The following is a 19,509-nucleotide window of genomic DNA, read 5'->3' as shown; positions in this document are numbered from 1 at the left end:
AACTATCATGCAGGAGAGATTACTGTATTAAGTACCTGTTCAACTAAATATTTTTACTAAACTCTCTCTTACCGGTTCTTCTTGAGCCGTGCCTCAGTCGACGGCATGTTCTCCAAGCAATTTGGACAGAAGAGCGTGTCCACCTGCAACGAAACAAGGGGCTTAGTGCGGTGAAAATTAGTGTGTTAAGTTCTAACTCACTTAAGAAACAAACTCGGAATATCAGAAGTTCTTGTATGTTGTATAACGTCAATCTAGGAATTTTATTCCAGCTGTGACCAGATTGCGGAATGATTTTCCTGATATTGTAGTTGAATCAGTGGAACTTCAACTGTTTGGATTCTAAGATTACAAATGACAGATATATTTGAATGATTTTACTGATCTTAAGTTATTTCAAATGTTTTATTCATTACTTCTCATATATAGTATATTTATTTCCTTTCCTCACTGGGATATTTTCCTTGTTGTAGCCCTATGGCTTGTAGCATCTTGCTTTTCATCTGTCATAATAGGATACAAGCGCACGTTAGAATTTGTCTGCGAGCAAAAATATCCGCACTGCATTATGACGTCCGTGGTTATAATTTTCACAATAAATACCATTGCAAACCTTTAAAAACTTATGTACTATATGTGTATTTATAGACGTTTGGAAAACATTGAATTTCCTTTATATCTCACGTGAAAAATTGTTTTAGTTTATGGGCATTTCAGGTTAGGAGTTTGGTCTCAGATCGACCTACACTGAAGGTGTAAAATGATAAAGTCAAAACTTATACAAGAAAGAAACATGAAACAGACTGGGGTATTTACGTTAAAGCAATAGAAAACAATGCGGGGATTGATCAGTTACTCTTGAATAGATCCCGCCCTGAACATGTAACTGCGAGAAGTGACAAGGAAAGGTCCCTCCTTCCCGGGTCCACGAACGTGAAAAATTGCGGAGAGAAAGTTTAATAGCAGAAAGTCCCGTGGAAGACGAAGATCACAGGAGGGAGAAAAAAAGGAATTTAGATTTAGGCAGAAGAAAAGGGCATAAAATATCCCTAAAAAATTACCAGACTGAGGTACTACCTAAAAGTAAATGATTCCTACATCTACATTTGAATTTGCTTTTCTGTTTTTGAAAACCTGTTAAGGGGTGAAAATTACAACAGGTAATATTGGATAACCTATAGTCAATTTCTTTTAATGAGGCGCATTTGCACCGACTCGCACCGGTGCCCTTTTAGCTCGGAAAAGTTTCCTGATCGCTGATTGGTTAGAATCGCCTTGTCCAACCAATTAGCGATCAGGAAACTTTTCCGAGCTAAAAGGGTGCCGTTGCAAGTCGGTGCAAATCTGCCTCTCTAAAAAAAATTACTATAGGATACAGTCTAGCCAGGGAGGCCATGATAGGGAGATGTGACAATTATGATTTGCCAAGTGTCAAGAAATGTGTATGAAAAGCTTTTTCCGACTATAGGTATTCCATAAAACTCGCCTATTCGTCCACCAAAAAACAATGAAGTTTGTCAACATACAAAGTAAGTTTGTCAATGAAGAAAGTACAGTTTGTCAATATACAAAGTAAGTTCCTCAACTAACGAAGTTTATCAACAGACAAGGTAAATATGTCAACTAACAAAGCAAGTTTCCCAACTAACAGAGTTAGTTTGTCAACTCAAAGGTTGTCAACCAACAAAGTAAGTTTGTCAAAAAAGTAAGTTTCCCAATAAGCTAAGTTTGTCGACAGACAGATGAAATTTGTCTAAAAGTAAAGTAGTTTGTCAAAGAGCAAAACTAAGTGTGCTGACAAGGAAATTAAGTTTGATGGCGAGCAAATTGAGTTTGTCAGAATAAAAGTAAGTTTGTCAGCAAACAAAATAAGTTTGTTGACGAGCAAAGTAAGTTTGTTAATAAACAGAGCAAGTTTGTCAACAGACAAAGTAAGTTTGTCAACAGCCAAAATAAGTTTCTCAACAGACAAAGTAAGTTTGTCAACTCAAATAAAAAAGTAAGTTTGCTAATATACAATGAAAGTTTGTCAACAGTCAAAGTAAGTTTGTCAACAGACAATTACATTTATCAACAGTCAAAGTAAGTTTGTCAACAGACAAATTACATTTATCAACTGACAAAGTAAGTTTGTCAACTGATAAATTATGTTTGTCAACTGATAAATTATGTTTGTCAACTGACAAAGTACGTTTGTCAACTGACAAAGTAAGTTTGTCTACAATCAAAGTAAGTTTGTCAACTGACAAAGTAAGTTTGTCAACTGACAAAGTAAGTTTGTCAACTGACAAATTAGTTTGTCAATGGTCAAATTAAGTTTGTCAACAGACAAAGTAAGTTTGTCAACAGTCAAAGTAAGTTTGTCAACTGACAAAGTAAGTTTGTCAACTGACAATGAAAGTTTGTCAACTGACAAAGTAAGTTTGTCAACTGACAATGAAAGTTTGTCAACAGTCAAAGTTAGTTTGTCAACTGACAATGAAAGTTTGTCAACAGTCAAAGTTAGTTTGTCAACTGACAATGAAAGTTTGTCAACAGTCAAAGTTAGTTTATCAACAGTCAAAGTAAGTTTGTCAACTGACAAAGTATGTTTGTCAACTGACAAAGTAAGTTTGTCAACTGACAAAGTACGTTTGTCAACTGACAAAGTACGTTTGTCAACAGTCAAAGTAAGTTTGTCAACAGTCAAAGTAAGTTTGTCAACAGTCAAAGTAAGTTTGTCAACAGACAAAGTAAGTTTGTCAGCTGACAAAGTAAGTTTATCAACTGACAAAGTAAGTTTGTCAAGTGACAAAGTAAGTTTGTCAACTGACAAAGTAAGTTTGTCAACTGACAAAGTTTGTTTGTCAACTGACAAAGAAAGTTTTTCAACTGACAAAGAAAGTTTTTCAACTGACAAAGTAAGTTTGTCAACTGACAAAGTAAGTTTGCCAACTGACAAAGTAAGTTTGTCAACTGACAAAGTAAGTTTGTCTACAATCAAAGTAAGTTTGTCTACAATCAAAGTAAGTTTGTCAACAGACAAAGTAAGTCTGTCAACAGACAAAGTAAATTTGTCAACAAAGTAAATTTGTCAACAGACAAAGTAAATTTGTCAACAGACAAAGTAAATTTGTCAACAGACAAAGTAAATTTGTCAATTGACAAAGTAAGTTTGTCAACAGACTAAGTAAGTTTGTTAACAGACAAAGTAAGTTTGTCAACAGACAAAGTAAGTTTGTCAACAAAGCAAGTTTGTTAACAGACAAAGTAATTTTATCAACAGACAAAGTAAGTTTGTTAACAATGTAAGTTTGTCAACAAAGTAATTTTGTCAACAGACAAAGCATCTTTGTCAACACACTAAAGTAAATTTGTCAACAGTCAAAGTAAGTTTGTCAACTCACAAGTAAGTATGCTAATATACAAAAAGTTTGTCAACTGTCAAAGTAAATTTGTCAACAGACAAAATAAATTTGTCAACAGACAAAGTAAGTTTGTCAGCATAAAATGTAAGTTTGTCAACAATGTAAATTTGTCAATTAACAAAGTAATTTCGTCAACAGTCAAAGTAAGTTTGTCAACAGATGAAGTAAGTTCGTCAAAAGTCAAAGTAAGTTCGTCAAAAGTCAAAGTAAGTTTGTAAACAGATGAAGTAAGTTCGTCAAAAGTCAAAGTAAGTTTGTAAACAAATTAAATTTGTCAACAAAGTAAGTTTGTCAATGGACAAAGTAAGTTTGTCAACAGAAAAAGTAAGTTTGGTAACACACAAAGTAAGTTTGTCAACAAAATAAGTTTGCTTATATACCAAGAAAGTTTGCCAACAGACAAAGTAAATTTGAAAACAAAGACAAAGTAAGGTTGGTAATGAGCAAAGTAAGTTTTTCAACGAACTAAGTAATTTTGTCATCGACCAAAGTAAGTTTGTCGTCAAGCAAGTTAGGGAAACATCTGACGTGCATTTCTAGCTCCCAATACTTTCCAAGTGTAGGACTCTTGTAAATTATCTTGTTTACTATTGTCTCCAAAACACTGTCGATATTTTAGAAGTATCCACCATTTATTTCCATAAGAAACTCCTTTGGAAGACTATTTCGCTTAGAAACGCACCTCTGAAGATTACCAATATCTTAAGATTTAAGGCTGCTAGTTGAAGGGCTAGAGATATACATGGTACAGTACCAACAGCAACAGAAGCATCCTTAAAAGTTGCAAACTGCCTCATTCTTACATTAAGGTAAGACTCACATCAAGAAAGATTAAAGTTTTCAAGCAAAGAAAAATACAGATGACTAAACACTCGTCATTCGTTTGGATGCTAAACAGGAGACTTGCTTCTTGGCAAGTTTTGATAGGGCTTTACCCCTACGTCGAATGTTATCGTCTGAACCCATAAGTAATCAAGATATAAAGATATAAATTAACAAAATATAAATACAGAGTAAATACAAACTGACATGACAGGAATTGCCCATGTAATTAAAAGGATCTTATGCCAGAACTTTTAAAAAACGTAGACATTTAATGACGAGAAGATAAAGCTGCCAATTCTATCCTAATGCAAAAGAAATTACACGCTCTCTCCCTTGTCACAAGAGATTGGCGGAGTTGTGACAAATACACAAGACCAGAACTCAAAGGTTCAGAAGTTTCAAACATCAGATGTGCAAGTACACACATTAAAGACGTTGGAAAAAAGATGTTAGACAATATTTGTCTTATCATTCACACTAATACAAATTGCCTACATTGGACGAGATATAGTACAATCTGCCACTAAAGGAAGCTGGCGGCAATACACAGCTTGTTGAGCAACCACCATAGGTCCTAAGGAGACTGTCTCCAATCTTGTGGGTGGCATTCCTTGGGTAAAAAGATGAGTAGGTTGGCTGATGCTTCACAGATAAAGCGTTCAACATATGTGACATAACTAAGGGAGGTAATATGATCCGGACCTTGTAAGCTATTGCGCAAGGAGCCAGTTTTTATTCCAAGAAGCAAGAGGAGATATTACTCCTTTCACTTTCTTACTGGTCCTGCCCACACTAACAGAAGATGTCATTCAAAAGTGACAAGTCCTCTTCAGATGGCAAAGCGATAACAAAGGACAAAACACCATCTCGCTTTTAACAACATCAAGGGTTTCCAGAAGGAGAGAAAGCAAAAGCGATTTGAACCACTAGGTTCTTAGTCTTGACAACAAAGTCTGAAGTAAAGAAAAAAGTCAAAGATTTCCAACCTTCGGAATGGGTCATACTTGCTTGCTTTGCAGATGCCAAGGCTGTCTTAAAAAGTCACGAGATTGAGACCTCCGTCCAACTCGCTTTGTGGCTTTTCAAATGGAGCCTTGGCAAGGTTAATGCTTTACTACAGAGTCCTGAGTGAAATAATAAACTGTCATGACAGAGAACAAGAGACAATTCTCACGACAAAGGAATACGAGACAATCCACAAACCTTCACTACCTTCTGAAAAGGTGCTCCACGCACAAGAGTTGATTGGCATGAAAATTCCGCTTAACTGGAATGCATCGGGCTGACAACTCTATAGCTCAGAGAGACGTCCAGGAATGAATTTGCCTCGTCAAGTGGCCCAATGACGGTTTTTAGCCTCTGTCCACACTCTGGAATCAACTAGGTCTTCTAGGTGTGGCTTCCAACACCTGCGATGCGTCCGAGAACATAAGCATCTCCGCAAGGGAGGCGTTGACAAGAACTTCTATCGCCTGTTTTCTGTCGGGCATCCCCCAACCCATTCAAATTCCAGTCCAGGGTCAGAGATAGAATGAGGGCTCAACTTTCACAGAAGAGAAGGCCAGTGTGAGAGCTTAGCTTCGTGAGAGATGACAAATACCCAGGATAACTTCCCACCACCAGGCAAGTTGTTCCTGAACACTTGGGAAAGATTTTGCTTCCTTCCTGAACTCACAAGGTAAGCTGCTGCTGTTTCTATAAGCACATCCACATATTCATTCCTATCCTTTCCTTGAAAGCAGACTTCGAATTCATGACAATCCTCAGATCAAGACATGTGAAAAATGTCAATTATTTATTTCTCTCTTATTTACATATCTTTTTCCTGATGTCATGTCAAGAGCTGCCAACTTCCTTTTAAAACATTACGTTAATTCCTCAACACTGTAGCAAGCGTTAAGTGCATGATCAAAACTGAAATGGATCTACTGGAGACAGGTATACATATAATATTCGAGACTTTCCCCCGAGTTTGATTACTGTAAAATTGATAGTTAAATCTATTTCGTTTAGGAAAACATAACCTTTTTATGAATAACTGACATTGATTAGAAAAAGGGCAGTAACTGGATTGTTCTATTATGACAAGTAGTTGTGACGGGACCAACGGCCTTGGAGTACTCCTACGGGGAGGAAGAAAATGTTCGCTCGACTTCTGAAGTAGGGAGATTTATACTCGATTGTTTTATATACATTTTACCAGAGCCGGGTCTGTCTTCATTATTACTCGATATTGTGGACTTCCCTGTACTGAATTACCTGTGTATATTATACAATGTGACTAATATGTGGGTATAGTGTAATCACCATAACAGCGAATGTGGAAGCGCTCATCCCGGGCGCATTACCCTTTAGCCTTAACACATGTCGAACACCACCATAGGAAAAGAATCGAGTCATTGATGTGCGGAGCATAAACACATCTCCATCGTGAATGTATAACGTAGTTGTAAACGAGAATTTGCAGAGAATACACACCGTACAGCAATCTCCAAAACTACCACAATACCGCATCGTATTTGATTTTAATCGCCTCTTTCTCTAGCGACTATTGGTGGAGTAATTGATACCGCAGTGTTAAATTCACTATTTATTTGTTGTGATCAAATATGGTGACAGACAATATGCGAGTTAGTATCATTACAAATTGACATGTTATTGATCTAAAATCCATGTGTCAGACAATGAATAACACAATGATTTGTATGTTGATCGTTATAGCCTCCTCTAACTTACAGTTGTTAATACATTAACCTATTACATAACTGTGTACAACATTATACATACACGATGTGGTATTGTGGTAGTTTTGGAGATTGCTCTACGGTGTGTATTCCCAGCAAATTCTCGTACACAACTACGTTACACATTCACGATGGAGATGTGTTTATGCTCCGCACATCAATGGCTTGATTCTTTTCCTATGGTGGTGTTTGACATGTGTTAAGGCTAAAGGTTAATGGGCCCGGGATGAGCGCTTCCATAGTAAGCATATTTTCTCTTGCTAGCTTTTAACTCTTTATTCTAGTTCCCTTTCTTCCGTATAACTATATTATTCATTTCACACAAACTTATTCTACATTTGCTGTTATGGTGATTACATATAGTCCTTTGTTCTAGCAAGGCGAGGAAAGGGAACGGCCAGTGAGAGTGCGTGACGCACTTGTACACGGTAACTTCACCTTTTTTTTATTTGTATACTGTCACCTTCATTATGATGCCATTGTTTTAGTAAATACATCAATTTTTACTTGTGTGTATTGTGATATACGATAAAAGACTTTATATATGCATAAGCCCAAAGCTATTCAGCAAGAAAACCAAATTCTGTGTTTTAGGAAATTGATTCCTTCCCCTCAGTATACACTGGGCCTTCCCAGTTAAAGGGATGCCTCCCCATACGTATCCATGCGAATGGAGACAAGGTGATACCACCATTAGAACTAAAGTAAACATCTGTAGAATTCTACAGTCTAAGATAGCAATTCCCCAGAGACAATTAAAGTCAGCATTCTTTAAGGTACATTTTCAAAGAGTGAAATAAGAACGGAAACCACGTTCGCACATACGCAAACGCAGACTGTGCTTGTGTTCGTGTGTATGTGTAAACTAGCACTCCATGCGCACGTTCCTGACCACTACTACATTCATACAAATGCAGCGAAGGACTCTGTCTACTTGCTGTAAGGGGAGGCACAGCCACAATATGAAGTGTCGACATGAGATCTGTCAAGACCCAACAGTGGTGACACGACTTCTACAGCCTGGGCATTCATTCCTTGACATGATACCACAGCAGCCCAAGACAGAAAGGAGAACGGAGCAGCTTCCAACATGTTGACGGAGGGTAGAGGGAACACAGGCATCTACACTTTTCATTTGGCTAATGGTAATACATAAAGTATTATTATTATCATTATTACAAGCTAGGGTATAACCCTAGTTGGAAAAGCAAGATTCTATAAGCCCAAGGGCTCCAACAGGGGAAAAAGCCCAATGAGAAAAGGAAACAAGGAAATAAATAAACTACAAGAGAAGAATAAACTATCAAAACATTTTTCAAGAAGAGTAGAAACATTAAATTAGATTCTTCACATATAAACTATAAAAACTTTACAAAAACAAGGGGAAGAGAAATAACATAGAACAGCATGCCCAAGTGTATCTAGAAGCAAGAAAACTCTAATCCAAGAGAGTGGAAGGCTATGGTACAGAGGCTATGGCACTACAGAAGACTATAGAACAATGGATTGATTTTTGGAGTGTCCTCCTAGAAGAGCTGCTTACCATAGGTAGGTGAAAATGGCATTTCGGGCACCTAAGCAGTACCAGAACCCATGAGAAAGGCAGGTACCCAAAGGATGTCCCAACAGCGGCCGAGATCTCTCCTGCATCGTTAGCATCAGGAACGATGAAGCTATAACACACCTTAGAGTCATTAAAATCTGGGGTATCAGTCATGACTAAGTGAAACGCCAGAATCAAACAAAAAGGGAAATGCAGGATCTCAAAGGAGTAGAAGAATTATCCACCTCAGTATTTCAACGGTAAAACCGAAGTCTTTCATACATCCAGATCGAGAAAGAAAGAATCCAGAGGTTATCTTGAGGGTTCGGAGGAGTGTCAACCCTGACAAAAACACAGATATCTCCTCGAGAAGGGGACCAGCCACAACACACAGCACAGGGTAGTTCCAGCGTGAACTCAATATAGGGGCAGTTCCCTACCCTTGCCTGGAAACTTCTTCAAAGCATCCTTGTGAGGACCTTCCACGATATCAAGATGAAAGTAGCTCATGCAACGTTGCACACCATTTAACATCTATAAATATGAGGTGTAGACACAGCTGAACACGTTGAATTCAGGGGAATTAAGAGAGAAGACAGACATCCAATCAGGACAATGTCAAAGGCAAGAAGGAGTCAATTTGCGGCTAGAAGTCTGGGATAACGTAGGCATTACCACTACACTTTCATTCTAGGCACCAGCTAAAGACTGCTCGACTAGATGCATCCACAAATAAAGATTGCAAAGTTTACTCTGTGTAGTAGCAAATGTATTCTTTCAGTACTTGAACCAGTTTCTAAAACTCACTACCACGAGGTACAAAATAAACCGAGAATAGGCGGCAGTCAGTTAGTAAAGGTGCCGTGTTGTCTAGGAACTAAAACTCTGAAACAATTTGGAATATGTATGGAAGGAAAAACATTCCAATTTTGATTCAATTAAGGAAACATGTTCTAAGAGACATCTAATCTTCCATATTTTCTAAGGAAATTACAGTACTAACATCTGTAACTTGGTAATTAAAAAACATCACTGAAGTATGCAGCTCTTGTAAAATATACTGTACTTTGTTACCATATTCCTTTTTCTCCTTCTGCAACAGCTCTTAGCGGAACATTTACAATTGTGGAAACTTAGGAAAGAAAGAAAAACATAAAGAGTATCTAAACAAATAGATTATCTACTTCCAAACCAGTAATGTATAACAGAGTCTGGTACATAAAGTACCAAAAATGACGCTTACTGTAATTCAGAGATGCGCAGAATAATCTATGCATAAATAATTCATAGTTTTTTTATCATCGTTATATATTTAAAGTTTCAAAACCAAAACTTTGTTCGCAATCTGACGAATCAAACAACACTCGCAGCCAACTATCCAAGTCTTCCAGCTCTGTTTATCTGCCAGAACATGCCTCTTGTCTGGAATGATTCAGACCGAGAGGGCTACCTAGTTGTCTTTCGTCTATCTCAAAATTTCCATAGCTAAATGGAAGAGGGACAGTGAAAAAGTACCTCCTGTTTTGTTGACATAAGCCACTACCGTGGTGTTGTCGCTCATCAGCGACACAGTGTCCTGAAAGGAGCTGGTGGAATTGCTTGAGGGCTAGAAAAGCTGCCTTCATTTCCAGGAGGTTTACGTGGCACTGTCTCTCTGACTTGGACCACAGTCTGAGGGCCGTGTGGTGCAACACGTGAGCCTTCCATATTTCTTTTAGCACATCTGTAAAAAGCACAAATTCACCCCTGATGAAACAAACGCTGTTAAGCCGAATACTGGCGAGGCGAGCGACAGCGAGGAAAGTGCAACTGCTTGCTGTACTCGGGTAAGGTGTTGTGTGACCTTGTTGGTTGTGCACAGTTTACTTGAAAAATCGTCAAAGCCGAAGGTTTGCCTGGGAGCTACTATGGTCTAGTGAACTCGCTACTCTGGACTAGCAAGGAGATTGTGGATGCATTAAAACTCTTGCCTAGGAAGAGTTTGCCCACTCACCTCGCTATGAGAAGGTGAATGGGCGTGTTCCCTAGCGAGGAGAGAATTTGTGCCAATTCGACTGTGAAGAGATGAACTAGACATTGACTGTTGTAGTTCGTGCTGACTTGTGTGCAGAGTAGAAGATTTTACTTTGTCAAAAGTAAAAACCTTAGGCGATACTCCTGAAGAAGTAGCCGTAGCAGAACGGTAAAAATTTTGCTATGTCCTACGGACATGACGGCGAGGGGCGGGAGCTGTAAAAACCCTCAAACCTTCTCATCATCTCACTCTGACAAGCTATGCTCCGAAGGGATTGAAGGCAGCATGGAGGAAGTCTCGTACTCTCGCAAAATCCTCTGGGAAGAGACCAATCAAGAGAAGGGCGTCGAACTCTTGGGCGTGACGAGCGATCTTCGGCTGACTATGGAAGCAAATTTGCATACCCTCAGCCGGCTGAAGAGACTCGGGCTGAGGGCAGTCATCGAAAGGAACAGGAGAAACCTGACTGTAGCCAGTTTCTGGGTTCACCCAGAAGGGATCCCCCGACGGGAAAAAAGTGTGAACCTGTAATAAGTACCAGAATGTGTTTTCTGGGATGGAAAAGTCCCCCATACAAAATGTCTTGCCTGGCGAACCAAGAGGGAACGTAATGCAATTATCTTCACGGAAAGGAACGTTCTCGATACTCATGTTGAATTCTCAGGCTTTCAAGCGGTTGGCATCATCAAATTGTCCAAGGAATCACCCTGGTGTAGGAGAAGTACAAGGGACACTGCAAACGTCCTGACTAATACCAACAACTTATAGTATCTCTAAGGAAGGAACCACTCCCCATATAAACCTCTCGTCTCGTGTACGAGGTGAGTGACCCAGGAAAACCTTCCCTGATAAGTCCGCTGACAGAACGTCTGAAGGATTGGAGTCGTCGAAGTGTCCTTGAAAAGTCATGGAGTGGGAAAGGGAAGAATGGCAGTTGGTAACATCCTAACCAGCAGTGCTTGGGTCTGGTCTCCCATGAACCTTGCAAGGTAGAACTCACAGCAGCATTTTCAAGTCCTGTATTTCCTACTGTAACTTGTTCCAGGGAAAGGGAGGATTTTGTTACAGTTTAGCTCCTCCCACAAACACATATTGAGGAGCAGTCAGTGTCATTAAGAGTCTGAATACGATAAGACATCTTGTGCCTCTGTGGCTAATTGCTCTTCCTAATTAAGATGGGACTTCTGAAGACTTTAGGAGAAGAATAACAATAGGGTAAAGTGAATGTGTTCCCCTTTTTTTCCCTTTCATTCGTTCAGGAAGTGGGCAAAAGGGTGGTGCCATTTCTCTCCACCGCCCGTAGGAGTGCTTGATTCCAGGAAGAGCATGAAAGGTCGCAAATTCCTCTCCAGAGGGGAAGTATGAAAGCACTGTGGCGTTAGATGACCATAAGCACATGCAGAGCTGTCAAGAGAAGTTACCTGCTTCAAATTAAAACCGAGGACGAGTGGAAAGTTCCCTTGTTGCAATAAGGATCTGAAGTGTGATAATTTCATACCAAAAATTGTCCCAGGAGCGCCAGACAGCCATGTGCTCTTAGAAATGCATTTGCAACATCAGCATAACATTGAATAAAAGTTCAGTATGTGAGAGATGCATTGTGCCTTGAACATTTCATTCCCTGAAGCATAAGCAGATTGGGAAAGCCAGCAATATTTATTCTAAGTGAGTTAATCTAAGTACAGTAAATGCCTAACCTTGCTGTACAGACAAGAAGTGGATTTTTCAATGTGCTATAGCCACTGAACGGTCTCAGCAGAATTGGTTTACTATAACTACGAGACGAGAATGTCTTGCTCACTAGTCGTTGGGCGTCATCTAAGGGGTGTCGCTCGAATAGTTTCCTGGATGCAAATGTTGGTCTGGTACAGAACAGATTACAGTAATCAAAAGAACTACAGTACATAAAAGAACTTGTGTTCCCGGTACATACCATTTTTCTTGGTACAGCACATCAGTTTACTCTAAGTGGAAAGTTAGGCGTGTCCTAAGTGCATGCCATTCCTCTTGGTCACGTACACTAATTAGCTAATGCATTCCAACATGGTAGCCCAAACAACAGAATGTTCACACCCCCAAGACTGCGTATGAAAAGGCGAAAGCGAATACACATGAGAGGGCGAGAAGAATTGAACGAGCGCTAACAAGCAGGCGCTCATCTAAAGGAGCTCTTTCCAGTTCAAAAGAAATCCCGCTAAATATGTTGTGTGCGTGAACAGTAGGTGTAACATTAAGATCAGTTGAAGGTGTGCTAAGAGTGCTATCAGTGTTACACGAGTGTCCGGAGAATCAGCTCTCATAGGACACTGTGTGAATGGGTGAATGCACGTGCATAAGAATCTGCAGTCAAGTGAATCCTCAACATCTAAAGCACAACGGTCAATTTGAATACTATAGCTTCCTTAGGTGTTCCCAATAACCAACAGGTGAAGTGGCACTCCTATAAGAAAGTACGACCACAAACAGGCTAAGTGGCACTGCCATGGGAGCACAAGAGCGCATGGCAAAACGATGGGGAAACTGTCTCTCCCACCATGATTGAAGTGCTGAGTCAAGTATATGTAATGCCTACAGATTAGTCTTTAAAGACTAATCAATTATGTAACATGGAGAAAAGAAGGGCAGATCCATTTCTTCTTCCACGTGGCAATGCCCGATAAAATCGTGGGTCCGCTCTCATTGCGAAAAGACAATGTTTCACCTCTTAGTTACGATTTACATCGTCGTCCCCAGTCCACACTTAACCCTTTTACCCCCAGGCTATTTGGAAATTTCCAAACCTTAACCCCCAAGGGGTTGTTTTTTTCCCAGCACATTTTGCAGTAATTTTTTTTTTTAAATTGCTCTAACAGCCTTAATTTCCGTCATAGAGAGGTCAGGTTGGTCTCATTCTCTTGGAAAATGCCTGAATTTTCTCAAAAAATTATCAAAAATATGAAAAAAAAAATTTTATAGCATTTTTTTCCAAGGACGTACCGGTACGTCCATGGGGGGTAAAGGGATGGCTTTTGTGAAACGTACCAGTACGTCCTTTGGGGGTAAAAGGGTTATGAGGGAATAAAAAGCAACAGGCATGATGTTAAACTGGAACAAAAAGTGTACATGTACACCAAGTACACAGAAACCGTCAATCAACTACAGTTATTGGGAAAGCTGCAAAACATTTAATAAAAAATAGTCAGTTGAGGGTGCTGTAAACCTTTACTACACAGACTGAAAACAAAGTGACCATTCAAAGAATGCTGGAGGAGGTAAAGGCTTCCCCGCCCCACCTGCCAGTAACTACCAACAACTCGTTATAATCTTAACAGACGAGTCTCAGCCACGCTGAAAACAGAAGAACTATTAAAGGATGAGGGTTTTTAGCCGTGTAGGAAAAATCTTTGGGTAAAGTGAAAGGTTTTTCAGTCATAAAAATGTTATTTTTATTAATAAAATAAATTTTTGAATATACTTACCCGGTGATTATATAAGCTGCAGCTCTGCTGCCCGACAGAAAAACTCTACGTTCAAAATACGCCAGCGATCGCTATGCAGGTAGGGGGTGTACATCAACAGCGCCATCTGTCGAGCAGGTACTCAGTACTCAATGTAAACACAGAACCAATTTTCTCCTCGGTCCACTGGGTCTCTATTGGGGAGGAAGGGAGGGTCCTTTAATATATAATCACCGGGTAAGTATATTCAAAAATTTATTTTATTAATAAAAATAACATTTTTCAATATTAAACTTAGCCGGTGATTATATAAGCCGATTCACACCCAGGGGGGTGGGTAGAGACCAGCATTAATTGTTTACATTATTATGAGCTAAGTATTTTGTATTTCATTTTAGCAGTTATTCAAAATAACAAACATAAAATAAATAAGTACCTGGTAAGGAAGTCGACTTGAACAATTACTCTGCCTTTTTTAAGTACGTCTTCCTTACTGAGCCTCGCGATCCTCTTAGGATGCTGAGCGACTCCTAGGAGCTGAAGTATCAAGGGTTGCAACCCATACTAAAGGACCTCATCAAAACCTCTAATCTAGGCGCTTCTCAAGAAAAGAATTTGACCACCCGCCAAATCAACCAGGATGCGAAAGGCTTCTTAGCCTTCCGGACAACCCAAAAAACAACAATAAAAAACATTTCAAGAGAAAGATTAAAAAAGGTTATGGAATTAGGGGAATGTAGTGGTTGAGCCCTCACCCACTACTGCACTCGCTGCTACGAATGGTCCCAGGGTGTAGCAGTTCTCGTAAAGAGACTGGACATCTTTAAGATAAAAAGACTCGAACACTGACTTGCTTCTCCAATAGGTTGCGTCCATTATACTCTGCAGAGATCTATTTTGTTTAAAGGCCACTGAAGTTGCGACAGCTCTAACTTCATGTGTCCTTACCTTCAGCAAAGCATGGTCTTCCTCATTCAGATGGGAATGAGCTTCTCGTATCAACAGTCTGATATAATAGGAAACTGCATTCTTTGACATAGGTAAAGAAGGTTTCTTAATAGCACACCATAAAGCTTCTGACTGTCCTCGTAAAGGTTTAGTTCGTCTTAAATAGAACTTAAGAGCTCTAACAGGGCATAAGACTCTTTCTAGTTCATTTCCAACCAAATTTGAAAGGCTTGGAATATCGAACGATTTCGGCCAAGGACGAGAAGGTAGCTCGTTTTTGGCTAGAAAACCAAGCTGTAAAGAACATGTAGCCGTTTCAGATGAAAATCCGATGTTCCTGCTGAAGGCGTGTATCTCACTGACTCTTTTAGCTGTTGCTAAGCAAACGAGGAAAAGAGTCTTTAAAGTGAGATCTTTAAAGGAGGCTGATTGTAGTGGCTCGAACCTTTCTGACATAAGGAATCTTAGTACCACGTCTAAATTCCAACCCGGTGTAGCCAAACGACGCTCCTTCGAGGTCTCAAAAGACTTAAGGAGGTCCTGTAGATCTTTGTTGTTAGAAAGATCTAAGCCTCTGTGACGGAAGACTGCTGCCAACATGCTTCTGTAACCTTTGATCGTGGGAGCTGAAAGAGATCTTTCCTTCCTCAGGTATAATAGGAAGTCAGCTATTTGGGTTACAGAGGTACTGGTTGAGGATACTGATACCGACTTGCACCAGTTTCGGAAGACTTCCCACTTCAACTGGTAGACTCTAAGAGTGGATGTCCTCCTTGCTGTAGCAATCGCCCTGGCTGCCTCCTTCGAAAAGCCTCTAGCTCTTGAGAGTCTTTCGATAGTCTGAAGGCAGTCAGACGAAGAGCGTGGAGGCCTGGGTGTACCTTCTTTACGTGTGGCTGACGTAGAAGGTCCACTCTTAGAGGAAGAGTTCTGGGAACGTCCACCAGCCATTGAAGTACCTCGGTGAACCATTCTCTCGCGGGCCAGAGGGGAGCAACTAACGTCAACCTTGTCCCTTCGTGAGAGGCGAACTTCTGCAGTACCTTGTTGACAATCTTGAACGGGGGGAATGCATAAAGGTCTAGATGGGACCAATCCAGTAGAAAAGCATCTATATGAACTGCTGCTGGGTCCGGGATTGGCGAGCAATAAATTGGGAGCCTCTTGGTCATCGAGGTTGCAAAGAGATCTATGGTAGGTTGGCCCCATGTGGCCCATAGTCTCTTGCACACATCCTTGTGTAGGGTCCATTCTGTTGGAATGATTTGACCCTTCCGACTGAGGCAATCCGCCATGACATTCATGTTGCCTTGAATGAACCTCGTTACTAGAGAAAGGTTTAGATCTCTTGACCAGGTGAGGAGGTCCCTTGCGATCTCGTACAACGTCATAGAATGGGTCCCTCCTTGCTTGGAGATGTACGCCAAGGCCGTGGTGTTGTCTGAATTCACCTCCACCACCTTGCCTAGAAGGAGGGACTTGAAGCTTTTCAAGGCCAGATGAACTGCCAGTAGCTCCTTGCAGTTGATATGTAACGTTCTTTGATTCGAGTTCCAAGTTCCCGAGCATTCCCGACCGTCTAATGTCGCACCCCAGCCCGTGTCCGATGCGTCCGAGAAGAGAACGTGGTTGGGGGTCTGAACAGCCAGGGGCAGACCCTCTCTGAGGTTGATGTTGTCCTTCCACCAAGTCAGTGATGACTTCATCTTCTCGGAAATGGGGATCGAGACCGCTTCTAGCGTCTTGTCCTTTTTCCAGTGAACAGCTAGGTGAAATTGAAGGGGACGGAGGTGCAGTCTCCCTAACGAAATGAACTGTTCTAGGGATGAAAGCGTCCCTATCAGACTCATCCACTGTCTGACTGAACATCGGTCCTTCTTTAGCATGTTCTGGATGCATCCTTGGGCTTGACTTGTTCTGGGGGCCGACGGAAAAGCCCGAAAAGCTTGACTGTGAATCTCCATCCCTAAGTACACTATAGTTTGGGATGGGACCAGTTGGGACTTTTCCATATTGACCAGGAGACCCAATTCCTTGGTCAGATCTAGAGTCCACTTTAGATTCTCCAGACAGCGACGACTGGAAGAAGCTCTTAGAAGCCAGTCGTCCAAATAGAGGGAGGCTCTGACATCCGCTAAATGCAGGAATTTGGCAATATTCCTCATCAGTTTCGTAAAGACAAGAGGAGCCGTGCTTAGGCCAAAGCACAGGGCTTGAAATTGGTAGACAACCTTTTCGTAAACGAACCTCAGAAAAGGTTGGGATTCTGGGTGGATGGGAACGTGAAAGTAAGCGTCCCTTAGGTCTAAAGAGACCATCCAGTCTTCCTTCCTGACCGCTGCTAGAACAGACTTTGTGGTCTCCATGGCGAACGTCTGCTTTGTGACAAAGACATTCAGCGCACTGACGTCTAGCACCGGTCTCCACCCTCCTGTCTTCTTTACCACTAAAAAGAGACGGTTGTAGAAGCCCGGGGATTGATGGTCCCGGACTTTGACTACCGCTCCCTTTTCTAGTAAGAGAGACACCTCTTGCTTCAAAGCTAGACTCTTGTCCTCCTCTCTGTACCTGGGAGAGAGATCGATGGGAGACGTTGCTAGAGGGGGTTTGCGTACAAACGGGATCTTGTACCCTTCTCTGAGCAACTTCACAGATTGTGCATCTGCGCCCCTTTTCTCCCAGGTCTGCCAGAAGTTCTTGAGTCTGGCTCCCACTGCTGTCTGAAGAAGGTGGCAGTCAGACTCTGCCTTTAAAGGACTTGGTACCTTTCTTCTTCCCACGTCTCCCTTCGGCACGAGCACCTCCCCTGCTGGAGGCTCTGCCACGAAAGGGCGGGATGAATCTGGACGCTGGAGTGTCCATCCTGGGTCTAGACAATGTAGGCAAAGGGGTGGCTTTGCGGGCAGAGGACGCAACCAGGTCATGAGTGTCTTTTTGAATCAAGGAGGCAGCAATCTCCTTTATCAACTCCTCTGGGAAAAGGCACTTTGAGAGAGGAGCAAACATAAGTTCCGATCTCTGACACTGTGTTACTCCAGCTGACAAGAAGGAGCAAAGGTTTTCCCGTTTCTTGAGGACCCCGGAAACGAACGAAGCCGCAAGCTCACTGGAACCGTCACGTATGGCCTTGTCCATGCAGGACATAATGAGCATGGAAGTTTCCTTGTCAGAAGGGGAGATCTTCCTGCTCAACGCTCCCAAACACCAATCCAAAAAGTTAAAAACCTCGAAGGCTCTGAACACTCCTTTCAACAGATGGTCTAAGTCTGAAGGAGACCAACAAATCTTGGAGCGTCTCATGGCTAGCCTGCGGGGAGAGTCTACTAGACTTGAGAAGTCGCCCTGGGCAGAGGCAGGAACTCCCAAGCCGAGAACTTCTCCCGTGGCATACCAGACGCTCGATCTGGAAGAGAGTCTCGCAGGGGGAAACGTGAATGCTGTCTTCCCAAGGTGCTTTTTGGACTGCATCCATTCTCCCAACACTCGTAAAGCTCTCTTAGACGAGCGGGCGAGGACGAGCTTCGTAAAGGCAGGCGCGGATGACTGCGTGCCTAAAGCGAACTCAGATGGAGGAGAGCGTGGGGCCGTAGAAACAAACTGATCAGGATACATCTCCCTGAACAGTGCAAGAACTTTCCTAAAGTCCAAGGAGGGTTGCGTGGTCTTGGGTTCGTCGATGTCCGTATGCGGGTCGTCAATGTGTGCAGCGTCGTCATCATCAGAGAGTCCATCATCTGAATACTGAGGAGGAAGCGGCAAAGGAGTAGGAATTGGCTGGTCAGCTGAGTCCGGCAGCACGGGTGCATGCGTGACTGAACCGGACGCAACGTCATGGAACTGTTGCCCAGTCTGTGAGCTGGCAACAACCATAGCAGCGCGGGGGCGCAAAGCGTCTACTCCAGACTGTCTAGTCTGCTGTGGGCGAGTAGTGGTAACCACACTGGGTTGTGGAGGTTGACCTACCGCGTCAAAACAAAACAACTTAGGTTGTTGTTGTAACTCGCGAACGTCAACGGAAGGTTCCGTGCGTCGCTGAACGTCAACATGCGGCTGGCAGGGTACACTGGAACGCATGGGTGGCGGGACTCTCACAGCTGGAGTGCGGGAGAAGGTAGCCTCAGCGTCCACTGGACGCACAACCGTGGGTGGTTGTAGGCTAGCGGTTGGTGCAGCGTCAACCTTCTCCGCACGAAAGTCCTGCATTAATGACGTTAACTGTGTCTGCATGGTCTGCAGCAAAGACCACTTAGGGTCTACAGTAGCAGGTGCGGCAACAGACGGTGTTACTGCCTGATGCGGTACCGCTTTGCCTCTCTTAGGAGGTGTGCAGTCATCGGAAGACTGCAGCGAGTCCGAACTGACCCAGTGGCTACAACTGGGCCGTTGGACTTGCGCGGAAGGGACCGACTTGCGTTTAAGAGGCCGCGAGACCTTGGTCCATGGTTTCTTTCGAGAAACCTCTTCCGCAGACGAGGAATAAATGGGCTCTCTCGTCTTCGTGTGGGTGGGGCGATCTTGGTTAGATACGTCCGAAACCACGGAGGGAACGTCTGTTCGCTGATTAAAGCCTCTCGAACCCTTTGGTCGTACG

The 19,509-nt window shown here is 42.0% G+C and overlaps 1 protein-coding gene across 1 annotated transcript in view; it reads right to left on the bottom strand.

The window, feature by feature from the left end:
* LOC137634472 (dynactin subunit 4-like) overlaps positions 1 to 19,509 on the bottom strand; it is a 54,946-nt gene that overhangs the window by 21,801 nt on the left and 13,636 nt on the right. Inside the window, exon 2 of the mRNA XM_068366892.1 lies at positions 73 to 143. Within this exon, the coding sequence (XP_068222993.1) occupies positions 73 to 143 (71 nt within the window). The remainder of the gene's footprint in view (positions 1 to 72; positions 144 to 19,509) is intronic.

This window comes from Palaemon carinicauda, chromosome 44 (assembly GCF_036898095.1).
Source record: "Palaemon carinicauda isolate YSFRI2023 chromosome 44, ASM3689809v2, whole genome shotgun sequence".
Classification (NCBI taxonomy): domain Eukaryota; kingdom Metazoa; phylum Arthropoda; class Malacostraca; order Decapoda; family Palaemonidae; genus Palaemon; species Palaemon carinicauda.
This window is presented reverse-complemented; position numbering and strand designations above follow the sequence as displayed.